This window comes from Budorcas taxicolor, chromosome 15, assembly GCF_023091745.1.
Source record: "Budorcas taxicolor isolate Tak-1 chromosome 15, Takin1.1, whole genome shotgun sequence".
Taxonomy (NCBI): Eukaryota; Metazoa; Chordata; class Mammalia; order Artiodactyla; family Bovidae; genus Budorcas; species Budorcas taxicolor.
In genome coordinates, this window is record NC_068924.1 from 52,122,137 (window position 1) to 52,143,379 (window position 21,243).

At 50.5% G+C, this 21,243-nt stretch overlaps 1 protein-coding gene across 2 annotated transcripts in view; it reads right to left on the minus strand.

Moving 5' to 3' along the window:
* Nucleotides 1–16,728: 16,728 nt before the first annotated feature.
* The window catches only part of CHRDL2 (chordin like 2), a 34,761-nt gene continuing 30,246 nt past the window's right edge, over nucleotides 16,729–21,243 (minus strand). Inside the window, exons 10-12 of one of the 2 annotated variants that reach the window (XM_052652490.1) lie at nucleotides 21,007–21,061; nucleotides 17,500–17,592; nucleotides 16,729–16,837 (exon numbers count right to left, since the gene is read on the minus strand). In XM_052652490.1, coding sequence (XP_052508450.1) covers nucleotides 16,747–16,837; nucleotides 17,500–17,592; nucleotides 21,007–21,061 — 239 coding nt within the window. In that variant the 3' untranslated portion in view covers nucleotides 16,729–16,746. The remainder of the gene's footprint in view (nucleotides 16,838–17,499; nucleotides 17,593–21,006; nucleotides 21,062–21,243) is intronic. The other variant, XM_052652491.1, reaches the window with a different exon arrangement.

Genomic DNA, 21,243 nt, shown 5'->3' on the forward strand with positions numbered 1-21,243 from the left:
CCCAGGGTGCTGAGACGGTGCCACCTGCTTAGAGCTGACAACTGAAGGATGAGTAGAAGTCAGGTGAAAAAGTGGTTGGAAGGGACTCCACATGGTGGGAGCAAGTTCTCATCACAGGAGGCCCTGGTGTAAAGGCCCAGAGAGTGGGCCTACAGTTCAGTGATTCTGTGACCTGAGTGGCCAGGGGAACCTTCCAAACACAGGGGCTCCCCAGGAGGAGGCTCCCACCCACACAGACCTGCACCCCTGCAGGCACACACACGACTCCATTCCACCCCACCACCCAGGACAGCCCAGGATGAAAGCCTCCCCTGGAGGGCAGTGCCACAGGTACATTCCCAGGGGAACCTAGTGATCAGTCTGGAAGGGACCTCAGACAGCCGCCCTGCTCCTGCTGGGTCTTTGCTTGAATACTCCAGCACTGCGGCGCTCACTCTGACCTGCTGCTTGACAGGCAGGGAGCAGGTTCTGACCAGGAAAATAATTCCTGCTGAAACCCATCGTCCTGTGACACTCCCCACTGGCCCGAGCCTTGGTCCCCCTCGGCTGAGAGGCAGCCTCCTGTAGCTTTTGCAGTCACTGGGCTTGGATTCCAGGCCTGGCTCTTCATTTAGAATTCTGTGACCCTATTCAGAAGCAAGGCACTGAACCTCCCCGGGGTTCCATCTGTAAAATGGGGAAAGTGAAAAGTGAAAGTGAAAGTCGGTCAGTCCTGTCCAACTCTGTGACCCCATGGACTATATAGCCTATGAAATTCTCCAGGCCAGAATACTGGCTGCTGCTGCTAAGTCGCTTCAGTCGTGTCCGACTCTGTGCGACCCCATAGACAGCAGCCCACCAGGCTCCTCTGTCAATGGGACTCTCCAGGCAAGAGTACTGGAGTGGGGTGCCATTGCCTTCTCCAGGGGATCTTCTCAAGCCAGGGATTAGAACCCGGGTGTCCTGCATTACAGGCAGATTTTTTTTACCAGCTGAGCCACAAGGGAAGCCCAGGAATACTGGAGTGGGTAGACTATCCCTCGGAGAAGGCAATGGCACCCCACTCCAGTACTCTTGCCTGGAAAATCCCATGGACGGAGGAGCCTGGTAGGCTGCAGTCCATGGGGTCGCCAAAAGTCAGACACGACTGAGTGACTTCACTTTCACTTTTCACTTTCATGCATTGGAGAAGGAAATGGCAACCCACTCCAGTGTTCTTGCATGGAGAATCCCAGGGACGGGGGAGCCTGATGGGCTGCGGTCTATGGGGTCGCACAGAGTCGGACACGACTGAAGCGACTTAGCAGCAGCAGCAGCAGACTATCCTTTCTCCAGGGGATCTTCCCGACCCAGGAATCGAACCGGGTTCTCCTGCATTGCAGGCGGATTCTTTACCAATGAGCTATGAGGGTAGGAGACAGGAAGTGAAGTGGGAGAAGTTTTAGCCCAGGGCCTGTACTACAGTGAGCGCTCGACAAAGCTGAACTCTTAGTGATGCTACTAGGTTGCCATCCTCACCATGGACCGCATGGGGACACTCCGAGAGGGAGGAGATGGGGCTCTAGGTGGCCCCCCCGAGTGGGGTGGGGGTGGCGGGTGGCGAGAGCCGCCGATCGGGGGGCAGGCCGGGCAGGGGCGGGCGGTCGTGGCCTCAGGGGCCCTCTCCCGGCCCCGGCCCCCTCGCCGCCAGGGCACCACTCGGCTGCTGCGCTTTACGAGCGAAAACAAACACGGCCCACAAGCGGCCCCTGTGCCGCGCGGCCCCGCGCCCGCCAGCGCCGCCGCCGCCAGGTCAAAGCCGGCTTTGTGCCCGCCCCGCCGCCCCCGCGGCCCAGGCGATTTTAATTAGTGTCTGGGTCTGCGCCGGGAGATGGGAATCAAAGCCCCCGTTCTTCCAGCGTCCCCGCCCCGACCCCCGCCTTTCAGCCTCGCGGATCCCCCGGGCTCCGCGTACCCCTGCTGGCTGCTGCGGGAACTGGAGCCTTCCCCAGCAGCCGCCTTGAGTTCGAATCTCGCCTTTTTACAATGGAGGGACCCGGGCCACGTTCTTGGCTCTCTGAACCTCGGTGTGTCCGTTAATAATAGCATTCACCCGGTCAGCCCGCCCTTAACGTGGGCGCTGGGAGGGTTGACATCAGGAAATAGGAGGGCTAGCCCTGAGGCAAAGCACCGAAAACGCTTCTTAGGGGAGAGGCCAGGGAACAGGGGTGGGGGGTTGGTGTGGTGGTGGGGGGTGGTGTGGTGGGGTGTGTGTGCGTGTGTGTGTGTGCGTACACGGGTGAGAAAGGGCAGATTGGCTCTTTGGAAATTTCACTTGGCAACTGCCCTATGGCAGAGGGAGTTGAAGGGTTGGGACTGGAGCCAGTGGCTTGTGATGCCCATATGAGGGGCTGAGGCAGCCACCAGATTTGGGGGGGCGGTGAGAAGGGGACCTTGAAGGGGAAGGTCCCACCATGAGCAGCCTTCTACTACCTGAGGTTTGACCCTTACACTCTTGAGGCCTCATAAAGAGTAGCCAGGACCTTCAGCTCTGCCTGGGATGCTTGTTCAAAATGCCAAAGCCTGGCCTTACTCCACACCTGCTGAATCTCAACCTATGACCTGGGGTCCCAGAACCAACACTTGGAACTGTCCCCATGTTGGTTCTCGTGGGCGAATATGGGGTGTGCAGAGGGTGAATGAAGACTATGGCTTTTCCATAGTCTGCAGGAAAAAATGTAATCCTTGGTCCCCACTCCCCCAGCACCATGGCAAGAGGGACATTGAGCCCCTCATAGAGCAGCATGTCCTTCACTAGACCTCAGTGTCCTTGTCCGTAAAATGGGCACAGCCTGGCTCATCCACTCTCCCTTTTGGTGCTCTGGGAGGACCAAAGGTGCCCTTTTGTGGGAAAGGGTATTAGCAGCAAGAAACCCGAAACAGCCCCCTCTCCCACTCACAGCCATTAACCAACCCTGCTAAAGGCATTTTTGTGTGTGTATGACTGATGCTGCTCAACACCCTTCTGTGAATCCCGACTGCCTTCAAATTAAAACTCTGACTCCTCAGCCTAACGTTCTAAATTGGGTCCTGGCCTTATCTCCAGCCTCCTTTCTCATAGTCCCTCATCTTATTCCAAAACAGCATCCCTACCCTGTCCCACGGAGAAGGCGATGGCACCCCACTCCAGTACTCTTGCCTGGAAAATCCCATGGATGGAGGAGCCTGGTGGGCTGCAGTCCATGGGGTTGCAAAGAGTCGGACACTACTGAGCGACTTCACTTTCATGCATTGGAGAAGGAAATGGCAACCCACTCCAGTGTTCTTGCCTGGAGAATCCCAGGGACGGAGGAGCCTGGTGGGCTGCCGTCTATGGGGTCTCACGGAGTCGGACACGACTGAAGCGACCTAGCAACCCTGTCCTTAAGTTCCCGGAATCTACACAGACACCTGTGCTTTCTTGCTTCCTTGCCTTTGTCCCAGTTGGACATAACACTCCCTCCCTCTCTCATCTCCCCCATTTTCAAATAGACAAATTCTGTCATTGCTTTATTATCCTGTTGAAGGGCTACCTCCATTCCTGCCCCACCCTGCCCCTGCATCAGTCTTCTACGAAATACTCCAGCACTATTTAGTCCTCTGTTAAAGCACTAATTACCATCTACACTGGTTAAGATCTTGAGTTTGGAAGTTTGATTTGTTGCCATGATTGTGTGGCCTTGGGCAAGTTCCTTAACCTCTCTGAGCCTCTCTTTCCTCCTTGTGATTACTGAGGGGATTCGGGGACTTAAGGAAAGGGAAGGTGCTTGGGGGCAGTCACTGCAGTGTCATGGCTAAGACTTCAGACTTTGCACTAGAGGGCATTGAAATTCTACCTCCACTCGTTGACAGTATGACTTCGGGTACATGCTCAGTCACTCAGCTGTGTCCAACGTGTTGTGACTCTGTGGACCATAGCGCACCAGCCTACTCTGTCCATGGGATTTTTCAGGCAAGAATACTGGAGTGGGTTGCCATTTCCTCCTGACCCAGGGATCAAACCTAAGTCTCCTGGACTGGCAGGTGGATTCTTTACCCCTGAGCCACCTGGGAAGCCTATGACTTTGGGTAAGATTACTAAAATCCCTCTTTGCCTCAGTTTCCACAGCTATGTGATTTGGACAATATTCATGTAGCGAATAGACTATGGGATGGCCCTTGTGATTTCATATCCTGTACAATGCCCGTCTTTGAGTCTGAGTGGAACCTGTGATTTGCTTCCGGCCAGTGGAGTATGTCAGAGGTGAGGGGATTTTGCAGATGTGATTAAGGTCTCAAATCAGTTGATTTTGAGTTACTCAAAAGGAAGATTATCTTGCCTGGGCCTAATTTAATAAAGTAAAAGTTCCTAAAAGGAACCAGACCCTCCTTGGAGTCAGATAGTCTCTGTTGCTGACTTTTGAAAAGTAAGTTGTTATGTTGTGAGACTATACATCCATGGAATTCTCTGGGCCAGAATACTGGAGTGGGTAGCCTTTCCCTTCTCCAGGGGATCTTCCCAACCCAGAGATTGAACCCAGGTCTCCCACGTTGCAGGCAGATTCTTTACCGGCTGAGCCACAAGGGAAACCCTGTGTTGTGAGAGGGCCCATGTAAAGGGCATGTGGTGGTCTCTAGAAACCAGGAGTGGCCCCTAGCTGACAGTGAGCAAGAAAACAGGGACCTCAGTCCTTTTACCATAAGGAGCTGAGTTTTGCCAATAACCCAAGAGTGCTTTGTAGTGGATCTTTCCCCCAGTCAAGTTTTTGATGAGACCTCAGCCCCTGCTGACATGGGGATTATGAACTGGTGAGACACTAAAGCAGAAAATCCAGCAAAGCTGTGTTCACACTTATGACCTATGTAAACTGTGCGATAATGTATTTTTTTAAAAGAATAGTTAATGTACAGTATTATGTTCGTTTCAGGTGTACGATATAGTGACCTGACAATCAAATACATTACAAAATGATCACCTTGACAAGTCTAGTAACCATTTGCCACCATACAAAATTATTAGTATCACTGACTATATTCTTAATGCTGTAGATTATGTCCTGCCATTTATTTATATCTGGAAGTTTTATCTCTTAATCCATCTCACCTATTTCACCTATTTTGCCCAGAGCCCCACCCATAATAAATGTGTTTTAGGCTGCTAAATTTGTGGTAGTTTGTTACTCAGTCTAAAAAACTGATATAAATTGTACCTACTCTGTAGGGTTCTGGTAAAGATTAAGAGGTCACTAAAAAGCCTTGGGCTTCCCAGGTGGCACTAGTGATAAAGAACCCACCTGCCAATGCAGGAGATGCAAGAGACATGGGTTCAATCCCTGGGTCAGGAAGATTCACCTAGAGGAGGGCATGGAAACCCCTCCAGTATTCTTGCCTGGAGAATCCTATGGACAGAGGATCCTGGTGGGCTACAGTCCATAGGGTCGCAAAGAGTTGGACACGACTGAAGCGACCTGATACACATGCACACAACACAAAGCCTTAGCCTGGTTCCAGGCTCATGGGAGATGCTCAGTAAATGGTTGTAATTAGTTACCATTGTTATTATGCTTAGAATATAGCACTTTACAAAATTAAGTTTTTAATCTTCTGCTTGTTAATTAGTGAATTTAACAAATAGAATTTGCAAGCAGGAAACCTACCTTTGTGCAAACTTGCTATGAGACCTTCACCTTGCTGGGTTATATCTGTTAGGATGCTTTAGGTTGTAAGTACAGAAAATTGACCAATGATGGCTTTCCAGCAGCAGAATTTGAGATGAGGAGGAGTGTGAAAATGTTGTGTTAGGAAGTATTTCCAAGACAAACCAGCTGTAAGGAAGGAGAGAAGTGGGACTGAGAGGGCGAGTCCTCCACATTGTAGAGAAGAGGACTCTACAGGCCAAGTCCCACAAAAGGGAACTTTGGTGCCATCTTGCAGAGGATTTCTGGGGATAGTACAGATCTCTCCTCAGAGCTATACAGATCAGTGCAAGGAAGCTGGAGGACCAATACCTCCATACTCATCCATCATTGGTTAAGGGGCACCTTTGAGTGGGAGGGAGTATGTAAATTCCCAAGCTTTTCTGGCTTTCCACACTCACAGGCAATGTGGGCTCCAGCAACCTGAGGGTAGTCTTCTGATAAGAAAAAATCGATACTGACTGTTGGAAGTGAAAGCACATTGGAAGCATGCTGCTGCTGCTAAGTCGCTTCAGTCATGTCTGACTCTGTGCGACCCCATAGATGGCAGCCCATGATGCTCCTCCATCGCTGGGATTCTCCAGGCAAGAACACTGGGGTGGGTTGCCATTTCCTTCTCCAATGCATGAAAGTGAAAAGTGAAAGTGAAGTCGCTCAGTCGTGTCTGACTCTTCACGACCCCATGGACTACAGCCTACCAGGCTCCTCCGTCCATGGGATTTTCCAGGCAAGAGTACTGGAGTGGGGTGCCATTGCCTTCTCCAACATTGAAAGCATACAGGTATGAAAATATGGAAGGGATGAGAGGGTCATTGGCAGTACTGCTACAGTGGCCTAAGCTATGAGGATATATGTTGTTTTCTTAATAAAAAAAAATGTAAGTGGCCCCCAGATTGGCTCATTGTGGTTCATCAATTCAGTTACCTACAGCCTTCTTCAGTATTACTGACGTTCATAATCCTCTGCCTCATGGTCACAAGACGGCTGCTTCAGCTCCACGTCTAATGTCCTTAACTGATCACCTCTGAAGTAGGAAGCAGGAGGCAGAGGGAGGGCAGCAGCAAGAAGGCTCTCTTCTCCTGTGACTCTTGTCTACAATGTGGAGGACAAGCCCTGTGCCCCTCCCCCACCGACATCCCGCCAGAAATGGGGTTGAGGCGCAGCCCTAGACCAGTCACTGGCAGAGGAGTGTGGGGTTGCCAGAGATGCGTTTGGTCAGTCATGGTTCACTCCAGTTGCTGAACACCTAACCAAATGGGCTTCTGCTAGCAAAGAGGAGGTTGGGGAATGGCTGCCAAGGGGGCAACCAACAGCATCTGCCACAGAATATTTGCAAAAGAGAAATATTGGTATCTGCCTCTGAGATTCATGATGAGGGTGAAATGAGCTGGTTTTAATTGCTATGCACGTCCACATGTTTCTGCTTTCTTGCACTGTGAGCTCACTGAATATAGAGGCCATGTCTCACTTACCTTTGCCTTTCTTGATTCTACCCTCTGAATGGTGCTTAACCCCATCGGCTTCTCTGTTGCCACACCCTAGTCCTGCTGCCATCATCTCTCTCATGATAGCTATGATAAATTACTTATGGATGGCTTCCATTCTTGGCTCCCTCCAAGGCTTTGTCTCCCACAGAAGCCTGAGGAATCATTGTAAAACACAAATGTGATTGAGTCACCTCTTTGTTAAAAAAACTCTTCCAGGCTTAAAAAAAAAAAAATGGGGGTGATATTCAGAATTACTCCTGATTTGGCATAGGCTCTGGGCAATCAGAATAGGCATCAGCATTGACAGCCATGGGAGGGCATCCTCCGAGTCCCATCCCTGTTCCGAGGGCCCTGCAAGGGCTGGCATCTGCCTACCTCTCCAGGCTTTCCTCTAGAGCCTGTTGCTCCTGCTCCCGGCTGCCTGTACCGCCCGCCTCTGCTGCCCAGCCTGACTGTTTTGCTGGGCTGATCTGCTTGCACTTCTCCAGATGTACCACACTTATTTGTCTCCAGGCCTCTGAACATGCTGTTTCCTAGGGCTGGAATGTGATTTCCCCACTTTCTCTGGCTACTCCCTTAAAGTCACTAGTTGGGTATCCCCTCTTCCAGGAAGCTTTTTCTGAAACCCCTCCCCCATCGCCATGGTCTCTCACAGCCCCTCAGTGCTCTTTGCTATCAGAGTGCTTGTCACCCTCAGCTGTCATGTTTATGGCTTTCTTCCTCATCAGACTGGGATCTTTCTGAGAGTACACTGAGACACGGTGGACAGTTACGTCACCAGGGCTGGTAGTAATGGGTGGTGATGGTGGTGGTGATAGTGAAGGGTAGGACCACCCTTAGATCCAGGCAGGGGGGACCACCCTTAGATCCAGGCAGGGGGGACCACCATCCTGGACCACACCCTCTAGAGGGCCCCACTCTGACCCCCTTTCAGCTGCACCCCTACCCATGTAGTGCAAGGAGTCCATAGGTTCAAAAGGATGTGTACTTATCCCGCTTTTAGACCAGGGAACCCAGGATTCTGGAATTCTCTGCCCAGACGGCCCAAGTCTGCTTCCGGGACTGTGCAGTCCTTTCCCCAGATCTGTTCTCTAAGCCTGAGGGGTGTTTCCTGGGGGGAATGGGCAGAGGGAGGAGGGTTTGGATGAAACTGGGACATTTTTCTAGTTACTATTGCTACATAACAGATTATGCCAGAGCTTAGCTTAAAACAAATATTTTTGGAGGGAATTTTACATTTTTTTATTGAAATGTAATTGATGTACAATATTATGTTAGTTTCAGGTTGCTACATAATGATTTGATATTTGTATACTTTATGAAACAATTACTACTACAAGTCTAGTAACCATCTGTTTCTATATAAAGTTATTCTAATGTTGTTGATTGTATTCTTTATGCTGTACTGTATATTACATTCCTGTGAGTTATTTATTATATAACTAGAGGTTTGTAATCTTAATCCCCTAAACCTATTTTGCCTACCACCCACGTCCCTCCCTTCTGGCAACCATCTGCTGGTTCCCTGTATCTATGAGTCTGTTTTTATTTTGTTTGTTTTGTTTTTTAGAATCCACATATAAATGAGATCCTGTGGTATTTCTCTTTCTCTGTGTGACTTATTCACTTAGCATAATGCCTTCTAAGTCCATTCATGTTATCAAAAATGGCAAGATTTCATTCTTTTTCATGGCTGAGAAATTTTCTGTTTTGTACGTAGGTATATATATCACATCTTTACCCTTTCATATGTTGATGAACACTTAGGTTGCCTCCATATCTTGGCTATTATAAATAATGTTTCAGTGAGCATTGATGTGCATATCTTTTCAAATTAGTATTTTTGTTTCTTTGGGTAAATACCTAGAAGTGGAATTGTGGTTCATATGGTAGTTCTAATTTTAATTTTTTGAGGAATCTCCATGCTCTTTTGCATAGTGACTGCACCAATTTATCACCCCATCAATAGTGCACAAAGGTTCAGTTTTCTCCACATCCTTTCCAGCACTTGTTGTTTGTTGTCTTTTTGATAATACCCATGCTGAGGCTGTAAGGTGATATCTTATTGTGGTTTTGATTTGCTTTTCCCTGATAATTAGTGACGCTAAGCATCTTTTCATTTGTCTGCTGGCCATATGTCTATCTTCTTTGGAAAAAAAATGACTATTCAGATCCTCTGCTCATTTTTTAATTGTTTTTTTTTTTTGATGTTCAGTTATGTGAATTCTTTGTATATTTTGCATATTAACCCCTTATCAGATGTATCATTGCCAAATATCTTCTTCCATTCACTTAATCTGCCATTTCAGTTTGTTGATAAATTCCTTTGCTGTGTAGAAGCTTTTTAGTTTGATGTAGTCCCATTTGTTTATTTTTGCTTTTGTTTTCCTTGCCTGAGGAGACACATCCCCCAAAATACTGCTAAGACTGACGTCAGAGTGTGTACTGCCTATGTTTTCTAGGAGTTTTATGATTTCACATCTTACATTTAACTATTTAATCCATTTTTACTTTATTTTTGAATATGGTATGAAAAAACAGTCCAGTCTGATTATTTTGCATGTAGCTCTCCAGCTTTCCAAATATCATTTATTGAAGAGGATGTCTATTCCCCGTTGTACATTCTTGCCTCCTTTATTGTATGCTAATGACCTATGTAAGTGTGGGTTCATTCTCTGTATTCTGCTCCACTGATTTACGTGTCTGTTTTTGTTTTTGGTTACTGTAGCTTTGTAGTATAGTCTGAAATCAGGAAGCACCATACTTCTAGCTTTGTTCTTCTTTCTTAAGATTATTTTGTCTATTAGGTTTTTTGTATTTCAATACAAACTTCAGAACTATTTGTAAAACAATTGTTTTTTAATGCTTGTGAATTCTGTGGGTCAAGAACTTGTATGGGACACAGTAGGTATGGTGCATCTCTGCTCCATAATGTCTGGTCCTCAGCTGGGATGACTCAGTAACGGGGGGCTAGAGTCATCTGGAGGGGTCTTTATCTGTATATCTGATGGTTGATACTGGTAGTTGGCTAGGAGGTCAGTTGGAGTTGTTGACTGAAGCATCTGTGTATGGCCTCCCCATGTGCTCTGGGCTTCCTCACAGTATGGTGGCCTCAGAGTAGTTGGACTTCTTATTTAAAGCAAATATCTTAGTAAACAGAGAAGTAGCTGTGTTGCTTTTCCTGGCCTAGCCTTGGAAGTCACCCAGCATAATCTATTGGTTACAAATGAGTCACAGCCCACCCAAATGTAAGGGGAGGGGACATGGGCCACGCCTCTCAATGAGAGCAGTATAAAAGCACTTGTAGACATGTTAGGCATGTTTTAAAACCACCAAAGACATGCAGGCTAGGGTATTTCCACCTAGTCCATGTGTGTATGAAGCCCCCGCATAGTTTAGGCAGAGCTGGAATGAGAAGAGAGGTGGGCCAAAAGTTGGAACCTGGGGATTGCCCTTCCTGTGCTTCTATGTTCTGGCAAAGAATTCAGAGAAGTCAGAAATTTTAAAATTTGGCCTTCCAGGTCATTAATAAATTACTTTTGTCAAAGTAGGAAGATAGAAGATATTTATTTAATAGTTTGTTCAGTTTGATTTATAGCTTTTAAATGTTTAGGATATGATAAGTAGGCTCCATTTGTATTCTTGGTTGGACCCTGCAAATGAGAGGGGTGGTCTTTGTGATGGAGGCAGCAGCAATGGTGGTGCAAATAGTGGTGATGATGGTGAAAATTGTAGTGGTGATCATTTGAAGGCTCAACATTTATTGAACATCTATTACAGCTCAGTAGTCAACCACATCACATCACCATTGTCTTCACTATCATTATTTCCCTCATTTTCTTCTTGAAAAAGCATGTATTATGGGGGCTGTGATAGGGGCTGGGAATGCAAAGATGACTGCAATGTGGTCTCTGGCTCAAGAAGCTTACTGACCAGTGGGACAAAGGCTCAGGAAGAGGTCTTTGCGATACAGAAAGTTGAACTACAGAAGAACGTACAATGCTGGGGGCAGCAGAGGGGACCAGGAGAGCCATTCAGAGGAGGGCTTAAAATCTAAGTTGGGCCACTATAGGCAGAGAATAGGGAAAGGCATTCCAGAAAGTGGGAACAGCATGTTTAAGTTATGGAAGAGAGGACAGTAGTTTAAGAAATGATAGCCTGGAAACAGGGATTCCTTTTGACCCTGTGTGTGCTATCCACACTCTTATTTGGGGAGGCTACTCCCCCAATCCAATCACAGAATTCTAATACCTCCTTCCTGATCACCCAAGATGGACCATCCGAGTTCTTCCCTAGGAACTTTCTATTGGAATTGGAAGGGAAGAGCCTTTGTATGTTATCTGACAGGGAGCTATCAGGATGCTATCAGCCTCTCCTATCAGGAACAGTTCACAGCTATCAGGAACAGTTCACAGTATGTCTGCTTCTTAAAAGAGTTGATTGGAAAGGAAGTGCTGATATGCAGGGTGAAACAGAGAGAGAGAACACCCTGATGGTGTCGAAACCTGTGACCCAAGTCTTCCTAGAGCCCACGTTCTTCCCAGCTTGATCAGATGAAGCAGCAAACTGGACCCTGGGATGCAGCTGGGAGAAGAGGTGAGAGAACTGGAGCAGCAGGAGCCAGATCCCCAAGGGCCAGGAGAGGGAATTTCGATAGTATTCTGAGGACAAAGGGAAGACATTAAAGCAGGTGCTTAATGGAGGGGAGACAGGGTGAGATCTGTGTTTTTAAAGATCATGCTGTTTTGATAGGCAAGACTTGCTAGGAAGGAGAAGGGGTGAAGAGGAGAGGCTGATGGCAGGGGGCTTGTGAGAAGACAGATCTCATCCTCACCCCAGATATCGTGGGCCAGAGGGAAGAGGGCAGACCCTGTGGGTTCTAGTCACAGCCCCAGCTCTTCATTGCTCTTTGACTTTGGGTGAGTTATGTGGGCTCTGTTTTGTGCTGGGGATGGATAAATGTGGAGAGAGACATTAGATGTCATGTGGTCATTCAAACAGCCTTGAGCTGGGGGCCAGAGATCCTCGTCCCAGTTCCCATTAGAGAAGGTCATGGCTCAGGTGGTAAAGAATCTGCTTGCAATGTGGGAGACCCAGGTTCAATCCCTGGGTCGGGAAGATCTCCTGGAAAAAGGAATGGCAACCCATTCCAGTATTCTTGTCTAGGAAATCCCATGGACAGAAGAGCCTGGCGGGCTCTAGTCCATGGGATCACAAAGAGTCAGACACAACTGAGAAACTAACACTTTGACTTTGAAGATAACTCCTGTGTGCAGAAACCCATGCTACCCCACCCCTTCCCAACCTCAGCCAACCTCCTAAGGCACTTCCTGTTAATCTTCCACAGACTGAGCCTGTAGGAGAAGAAAGCCGGCAGTGGGTCTATTCCAGGGACCAGGGTGAGGGGAAGGAGGGTGGCCAGGCCTGCCCTGGAGAGAGATGCCATTGTGCCTGGTGGGGCCCCAGGCCTTCCCTCACCCCCAGGCCAGCCCCAAACCACAGGCCACGTCCTGTTTCTCAGAAATACTGCCATTTCCCAGAGCCCAGGGTTCGTGAGGGGACACGGGGAGGTGGCTTCACAGTTGCTAGAGGAGGAGGAGGGAGCCTCTCCAGGAAACCTGGAGGCCAGGCTTGGCCTTATAACAGGATGATCAAGTTTGGAGGCCAGAAAGCTATGTGAGAAAGTTGAGTGGAGCAGAGGCTGTGCCTGTCCTAGCCCAAGACCTGGCCCTTCCAGTGCTCTGGGATCCTTCAGGAGCAGAATCCCAGACCTCCTCCTGGAATCCACCCCCTCCCCCACAACCCCCGCCACTCACTGATGTGCGATCTTGATTAGGTCACATCCTTGCCCAGAAGTTTCTTCTTCTTCACTATGTAGTTGGCAGTCTCCACCTCACTGGGTCGTCCTGGGCATCAGATAAGACGCTGGATTTGACCGTGCATGTGGGAAGGGATGTACGTGCTTCACCCAGAGCCCAGGCTATGCCCAGCCTGGCCACCAAGCAGGATGGCGGATCCCACGGGACTCCCTACAGCAGTCTTGGGGAGCACCTGGAGACCACTCCATCCTCCTCCTGCATCACACTCATGGGGAGCCCAGCCAGAGTTAGGCAGCAAGTTGGTGACTGAGGAAGAATGGAAAGTCACTATGGAGTGGAAAGTGAATGGAAAGTGAAAGTGAAAGTCACTCAGTCGTGTCTGACTGTTTGTGACCCCATGGGCCATACAGTCCATGGAATTCTCCAAGCCACAGTACTGGAGTGGGTAGCTGTTCCCTTCTCCAGGGGATCTTCCTAACCCAGGAATCAAACCCAGGTCTCTCACATTGCAGGTGGATTCTTGACCAGCTGAGCCACCAGGGAAGCATAAGAATATTGGAGTGAGTAGCCTAACCCTTATGCAGGGGATCTTCTCGACCCAGGAATCAAACCGGGATCTCCTGCATTGCAGGCAGATTCTTTACCAGCTGAGCTACCAGGGAAGCCCCTGGTATGAGTGGATCTTAACTTGTTCCTAAACCTTCCCTTCCTCCATCCTCACTCCTGTTTCTTCTACTTTTTCCTTTCCCATGAGATCTCCTCATCACCAAGACTTGCTTGAATCCTGTCTGAAAACCCGCCTCTTCTATCTTATGTCTACTGCCAGCCACTGCCCTGCATCTCTCCCCTCTTTCACCACTCAATCTGTCTCCTCCTCTCCCAGACACTGCCTCAGCCCCCCACAACCTGCTCCTGCCTCCCAGCTCCCCTGACATGGCCATTGCCATGGGCCCCAGAAGCCCCCTCTCCCCGTGGAGAGCCCTTTCCAGGTCTCATCCACTGGACTCAGCCATGCCCTCTCCTGACTTCTCTCTTGCCTCCATGCGGTTCCTTTGCTGACGCCCCAGGGCTCTGTCCTAGTTCCCTCCTCTTTCCACTCTACCATCTCTCCCAGGCCAGCATCTCCCATCTCCAGCTGTTAGTTACCACCTACAGGCCAACAGCTCCCAAATCTCTGTCTCTGGCACAGCCTCCTTTCTAGACCATAGTATACCCAAAGGACTGGGGTTCTCGCCTGAGACTCAGCTTAGCTGAAACTCCTGGGTTCTCCCCTCAGCCACCCCGTGAGGCACCAGCTCCACCAGACTCCCTGCTCTTCCTCAGCCTGACGTCTATCCCAGCCCCGGCACCTCTCTCCTGCCCAGGCACTGTCCTCCCTTCCCTGGATCCCACAACAGCCTCCTACCTGGTCTCCGTCTCACTCCTCCACCCGGCCCTTCACCAGCAGGCAGGGCCAGCTTTCTAAACCACAAACCTGACCGAAGCACTGAAACGCTTCCAGGGCTCTTTGCTGCCCTCGGGGTGATGCCAAAGCTTCTCGGCTAGGTATTCAGCCTCAGCTCCCTCTGCTCTTTGCCTCACATTTTATTATCCAGCAACAGTGAACTGTTTGTGGTCCTCCCTGTAAGAAGCTGTTTTTCATCTCCCCGCAGCGGTCTCTTCCTGTGCCACTGTCCACCTACCTTCCCCTCCCTCCCCTCCACCTTTTCTTCTAACTCCTGCTTATCCTTCAGACTCAGTGAAGTGTTCTCCATCTGGGCAGGGGCTGTGTTCCCCATGGCCCTGTGGTCACAGCCCTTGCACTCATGGTGTTGTAAAGACTCATCTCCTGCTCAAGATTTTGGCTCACTCAGGACAGGCAGGGAACCATGTTGGTTCCTTATATCGTGCTGGTCGTCTTGCACAAGGCCTAGACCAGAGTAGCTCAGACAGTGTTTTAAGAAAGAATAAAGGGAAGGAAAAGACAACTCAGAGTGATGTCAAACCCTGGGAGAGCAGCTTAGAGATTCTGAGTGTGTTGACACACTCAGAAAGCTCTGGACCAAAATCAGGAGGTTCTGATGTGCTGAACGTACCTCCCACGGTGGGAAAGATTTGGGGTGTATAGCACAGTCTTCAAATAAGTCCATCAGAGAAACCAGGGAGGCAGTTGGCCTGCAACATCAGGACAAGTATACGGGGAAGTCATTCCTGTCCTGAGGCCCAGGAAATGCCTCTGCTCACAGATCCCTGCCTCCAACCCCATTCTCCAGCGAGGGAAGGGGTCCCTGTGCTGGGAGGGGCAGGGGTAGGTTCCAGGAGGCAGGGAAATCTCCACTGAGTAGAAGACACCTGAGCTAGGCTGAAGGATGACCAGTTAACAGTGGTAACTGATTCCTAGGCTTTCAACTCAGGAGATTCAGAAGCCACCCTGGACTTCACATTAACCCCATGTGGTGGGCAAGCCAGGCTGGAATGAGGAGTCTTCTCCAGGAGGGACAGGCAGAAGCTGGGAGGAGCTGGATGTCTTCTTACTCCAAGGATGAGGGGGAGACTTCAGGCATGTTCCTCAAACCCCACTGTCTCAGAAAAGGCCCTGGGAGTGGACAGGGGGATTTTGGGGAGGATGATACCCCTCCCTGCTCAGTGAGGGCAGTGTTGGGAGGCAGCTTAGCTGACTTCCCCAACCTCAGATGCCCAGGGACAAGACAGGGGCTCAGAGCAGAGCCAAGTGGCTGCAGGTGGCAAAATCCAGCTTACAGGCCACTTGACACCATCTCTCCATGGCTTCCCATCAGGTTTGGGGATGGGGGGGTGACATGTGACTGTGGATGAGAGCACAGGTCTGCAAGTCAGTAGGTCCGAGCTCTGGTCCTGGCTTCACCACTCATCACTGTGAGGCTTTGGGGAAGACACTGGGTGATCCTGAGCCTCTGTCTTCTCCTCTCTAAAATGGGAGTAATTCCTATATTGTTCACCTTAAGTAGAATCATGGGCATTAAAACGTCTTTGAAAGGGAAAGGAACTGTACCCATGGGCAGGATAAAGGACCGATGTCTTTAATTGTAACTGTTAGGCCTTCTTCCCAGACCGTGGTGCCAAGGTTGGCAATCTGACTGCCAAGCCTTGGAAAGCCTCTGAGGTGAGAATATTCGGGTTTATAACATTGGTCACGGTGGAACGGGAAGGAGTGCGAGCTTGGAGCGAGAGACCTGGCATACAATTCCGAATCTGCTACCACCCTGCTCTGCGGCTTCAGGCAAATTACTGCTCCTCCTTCAACTCTGTGTCCTCATTGTAGAGTGTAGCTGACGGTTGTCAGGACCCCTGCACTATCTGCCGGGAAAGTACTTTGAGGCTCCATGCATACCCCTCGGCTGGCTGACTAGAGTCAATCCCCCTCACTAGGCTCAGTGCCAAAGAGTTATGGGAAGGGGGGCTGCCCACAAAAGCAGGAGGTGCTGTAGCTGGGGGGCCAGGGACAGCAGCAGCCCAGAGTAGGGGAGAGGCCATGATGGCAGACAAGGGCCTGGGTCAGAAGGCAGGGTGGGGCGTGGGGTGGGTACTACCCCTGGCTCTCAAAACCACTCTGTGAGGACTGGGGCCAGCCTCTGCCCCTTCTGCACCTCAGTTCCCAGTCCTGTAAAATGGGGATGACCAGGCCTGCCTGTAATCATGAGAACACACAGAGACTGGAAATGGACTCAACAGGCAGGGTTAGGGGGTAATGCAACTTCTTATTTATTAATATATAACAACAAAAATGATAAAGCTCATATCTGCAACTGTTCAGATCTTTGTTATAAGGTCTTGGTCATTTTGTCTGGACTGGCCGTGACCTTCAGCTCCGGGGTCTGGGCTAGGAAGATGTTCCAGTGACCTGAACGGAGAAAAGAGGAAGAGTTGTGTGTGGGTGTGCAGTCTATGTATGTGTAAGGGTGTGTTGGTGGTATGTGTGTGTGCATACATGTGCACAACTGAGGCAGGGTGACTGGGGTGGGGAAAACTTGGGACAAGGAGGACCGAGTAGGCTGGGTTTGAAGCCCAGAGAAGAAGGAGATGGGGACCCCATCCTACCCCCATAATCCCAAAGGGTTCTGGCATAGGAGCCCACCTTTAACCTGACACCTGTTGGTGACCCTCCCCTCTGTGACTTCCTCTCCACCCACCTGGATCCATCTTCCTCAGGGTGGTGGGGAGTAAGCTGGGGGCCTCTGTAGCAACGTGGTTAGGAGGTTTCAGTGGGAGAGGTTCCAGTAGAGGGCCTACTCAGCACTAGGATTTAGGGGCTCAGAGTCCCCTCTGACAGCCCTGTCTCCCTTGCCCCAAGACCAGATCCAGCTGGCTCTGCTTCACCTTCCCGCTCCCGAGCTCTCGAGCGCCTGAGTTGGGAAATCTCTGGCCCAGACACCCACTGGATTCCTGTGCCGGGAACTGACGTCTATGGCTCACAGCACCCCCCTCCCGGCACCAGCAGCCTGGAACTCCCCAGCTTCTAGCCCGACTCTCTTCCCAGGCCCCGTCCTTGGCCCAGGGTCCCACCTTCGTGGGTGCCGGTGAGCAGCCGGAAGTTCTGCGCCTCCTTCTGGAAGTCTTGCTTCCTGACTTTCTTGATCTGAATCAAGTGGAAGATTCCTGAGGGCAAAGACAAGGGCATGAGCAGGAAAGAGAAGGTGTGTGGTCAGTGAAATGGGGTGACTTAGACCCAGGACAGACCCAGTCACCTCCCTTCCCTCCCCTATTCTGACCAGACACCGAATCCTGAGGACTCAGTTTCCTGAATATTTTGAATCTGTTCACCCTATCCCCCAATGTCACTCTTCCCCTCTAGGCCCCATCGTGTCTTACCTGGGTCACTACCCTAGACTTCTGACCTTTAACCCCACCTCTCATCTGTGATCCCGGCTGCAGGCATTGGAAAACATGCCTGTTACCCTGTCACCCCCTCCTTCCATGACCCTGCTCCTCTCACCATCATCATCCTGTGCTCACACCCCTCACCTGTCAACAGTGCAGAGGGGCAAGGAGGGAAGGAGGGAGGGAGGGAGGCTGGGAAGCCACCAGGCCTGTAGGGCCTAATCAGTCTTTTTTTTTCTGGACTGTAGAACGTATGATAAAAATCAACAGGTGATTTGCTTCAGACACCAAAGCACTACAGGTGTCAGGGTTGTAGGCTCCCTTTCCACTCAAGGCTCAGTTCACCCCATCCCTTGCCTGTGCTCCAGGTCTAACCAACTCCTTGAGGTCCCTGAAGGGGTGAAGCCTTCCCATTTGCCATCCCTTCTGCCAAACTCCGGCTTCTGTTGCCACAGGTGAACTTCTCATCCTCCCAGCCTTACCTGGGAAGTCTTCTTGATTCTCCCTCCTCCCTTAAATAGTTATAATTTCCTCCTTGGGTTGCCCACACCTCTTGGCTTCTGTTTGTGATTGTTCCTATTTCTAATATGCTACCATTGTGTCTGTTCTTGCCTCCTCCACCAGACTGGGAATGGAGAGGACTCTCTTCTTGGGTTCCCTGAACCTGGCTCATATTGGGCATGCTGAAGGAATGAATGAATGAATCCCTGGATGCATGGATAAGCAAATATATGAGTACCCAGTCTAGGCCAGGCCCTGAGGGGGAATGAGGTATTAGCTGGATCTCCTGATGTTTGTATCCCCCGGGGAGCTGGCCACAGGCACCACACATGGTGCTAAAGCCCTGAGCACTTGGGCTATGAGGTCGCGCCAGCTGTTGCCACCAGGGGCTGTGGCCAGAAAGAACAGATGTGACAGCAAGGCCTCTGCTAGGCCAGTACCACCCTCAAGAAAACCAAGAACTGGCCTTGCCTATGGGAATCCGGGTGGGGTCCCACCTAGGGGCAGAGACTGCTCTGGTCCTGGGACTGAGCTCGAGGAAGCTGGGAATGCCCAGCGCTGTGCTCAGGCCCCCCCGCCCCCCAGGTGCCAGGGACAGAATATGGGAGAGACTTGCTCCAGAGGCCCAGGCTGCATCACAATTATGAGATGGGGATGGGTCCTGGTGCCCCCGCCTGCCACTGCACAAACCCCCAAACACAAATTGGAGAAGTGACTGGGAGGAGGGTCGTCTCCATGCTGTCACTTGCAAAGCATGATTGAAAGGTCTGGGCTCTTGGGCCTAGAAGCAAGAGCTTGTCTGAGGGTCATGGTTGTGCCTTTTGGCCTTTGAAGGGTGTTTCAGGCCTGAGAATGGCTGGGCTCTGTGTGTCCCAGGCAGAGGTGTAGTGGTGGGTGAGTTCCAAGAGACAGGACAGGCTCAGCTTACTGAAGAACCTTCTTGAGCACAGCCATTCCCAGAATGGCAAGTGAAGCACCTTGTCTGGAGGTGAGGTGGGGCTGAGTGCAGTCAGGGGCTCAAGACCATCAGGGAGGCTAACAGAGGGACTTCCCTCGCTAGTGGGGGAGGAATTGAGAACCCTGAGGTCCCTTCTCTTGAAATGCTAGACTTGAAAAATCCTTAACGCTAAGCCAGTTCTCTGCTCAGATTCTGGGCCTGGAGCTGGCCCCGCTCTGGGGTGGCCTCAGCCCAGTTTTCAGCTCACTTTGTCTCCAGGTCAATTCTCCTCTTCCTCTCCTGGCTCCCAAGGTTGCTGTTTCCACTTGTCTGGGTGAGGAAACAGCAACAGTCTCCCACTGACAATCGGCCCTTGGGAGAGTTCCTTTTGACTTTCTCTGTCTGGGACAGGGAGGGAATGGGGGTGTTGATGGGGTATTTCAGCCACCCAGGGGCTTAGGAGGTGATAGGGTGGGTAGGTTTGCTAGTGAGAGGGTGGCAGGGCCTGGCATTGTGAAATTGAGGAGTCCTCCCCACTTCTTCCTTTTCACTGCAACCCTGGTAATGAGATTTGGCCTTGAGCTGTGACTCCCCCATCTCTGCCATCCTGCACCTTCCTCGGGTCCTTCCCTAAAAGCATAAGGTCACCTTTGTGGAGGTGACACTGGGGACAGTAAGACCTGGGTTTGAATCTTTACTGTTTAAACTGTGTGATTTTGAGCAAGTCATTTTACCTCTCAGACTCAGTTTTCTTATCTGCAAAATGGGGGCTTAATACAATATATACTCTTCCGGTTTCTTACACCTGTGAACTGCAACACGTTATACATAGTACCTGCTACTCACCAGTCACAGAGCGCCGGACATATAAGCATGGGCTCTGGAGCCAGAGTTTGAGGCTGTCGCTGCAGTGTGCCCCTCTTGCCTTTTTACATCCTGTCCAGTCCAGGCCCACCCTCCATGAAGGTTTCCCTGACCAGCTTGACTCCCAGAGAGCTCCTGCAAGCCATGAGGGCCTGAGGACAGAGGCTAAGCCTTTTACTCTCTGTGATGCCAGAGCAGATGGGAGGAGGCCCAGCATAAACTTGCAACCCCACCTGTCCAGGGACTGAGGGACTCCCAACGCTCAGAGCAACCATAAGGATTACTGAATCTCCCCCTCAGCCTCTGGTCAAGTCCCCTCCCTGCTCTTGCTTACACACTTCTGTGAATGGAACTTGCTCCCTGCCTTCCACTGCAGGAAGACTTCAGGTTGAGAAGGCACTTCCTCTCATTAACAGAAATGTGCTTCTCTGCCATTCTAACTCAGCCAATGAGGTGGGATGAGAAGGGTGCAGACATTTTTAGCACTTACTATGGGTCGGGGGTGACCTATGTCATTTCCCTTAAGCCTCTCAAGCCCCTTCTCCCCCATTCACAGAAGAGAAATTTGAGGCCCAGAGAGGTCAAGTGATTGCCCAAGGCCACACAGCTAAGAAATGGCAGAGCCGGGATTCAAACCTAGGTCTGTCTGATTCCAAAGCCCCTGCTTGTTGTTTCGACCCTTGTGGTCACTCAGAGCGCAACTGCTCCCTCTGCCTGGGGCAGTCCTTCAGAGCCATGAAGCCAGCGGTCCTGTTCCCCTGAGTCTTCTCTTCTCCAGGCTGAACAGCTCCGCTTTCTTGGTCCATTCCTCCCACGACAGGGGGCAGAGTAGAGCAGGGAAAGAGCCGCATCTGACGTCACAAGACCTGGGCTCTAGCTCCTCCACTTACTGGCTGTGTGGCCTTGGGCCAGGTACTTCACCTCTCTGAGCCTCAGTTTCCTCATCTGTAAAATGGGGATAATAATACCTAACTCTCAGGATCTTTGAGGATCAAATGAGATGATGAATGTGAAAGCACTTTGTAAATTTCAAAGTGCTTCACACATTGGTTGTTATTATCATTGTCATCATTCTTATTATCATTCCCTCTTCCACCCCCCATCCCCTTCACCTCCCCACTGCCAGC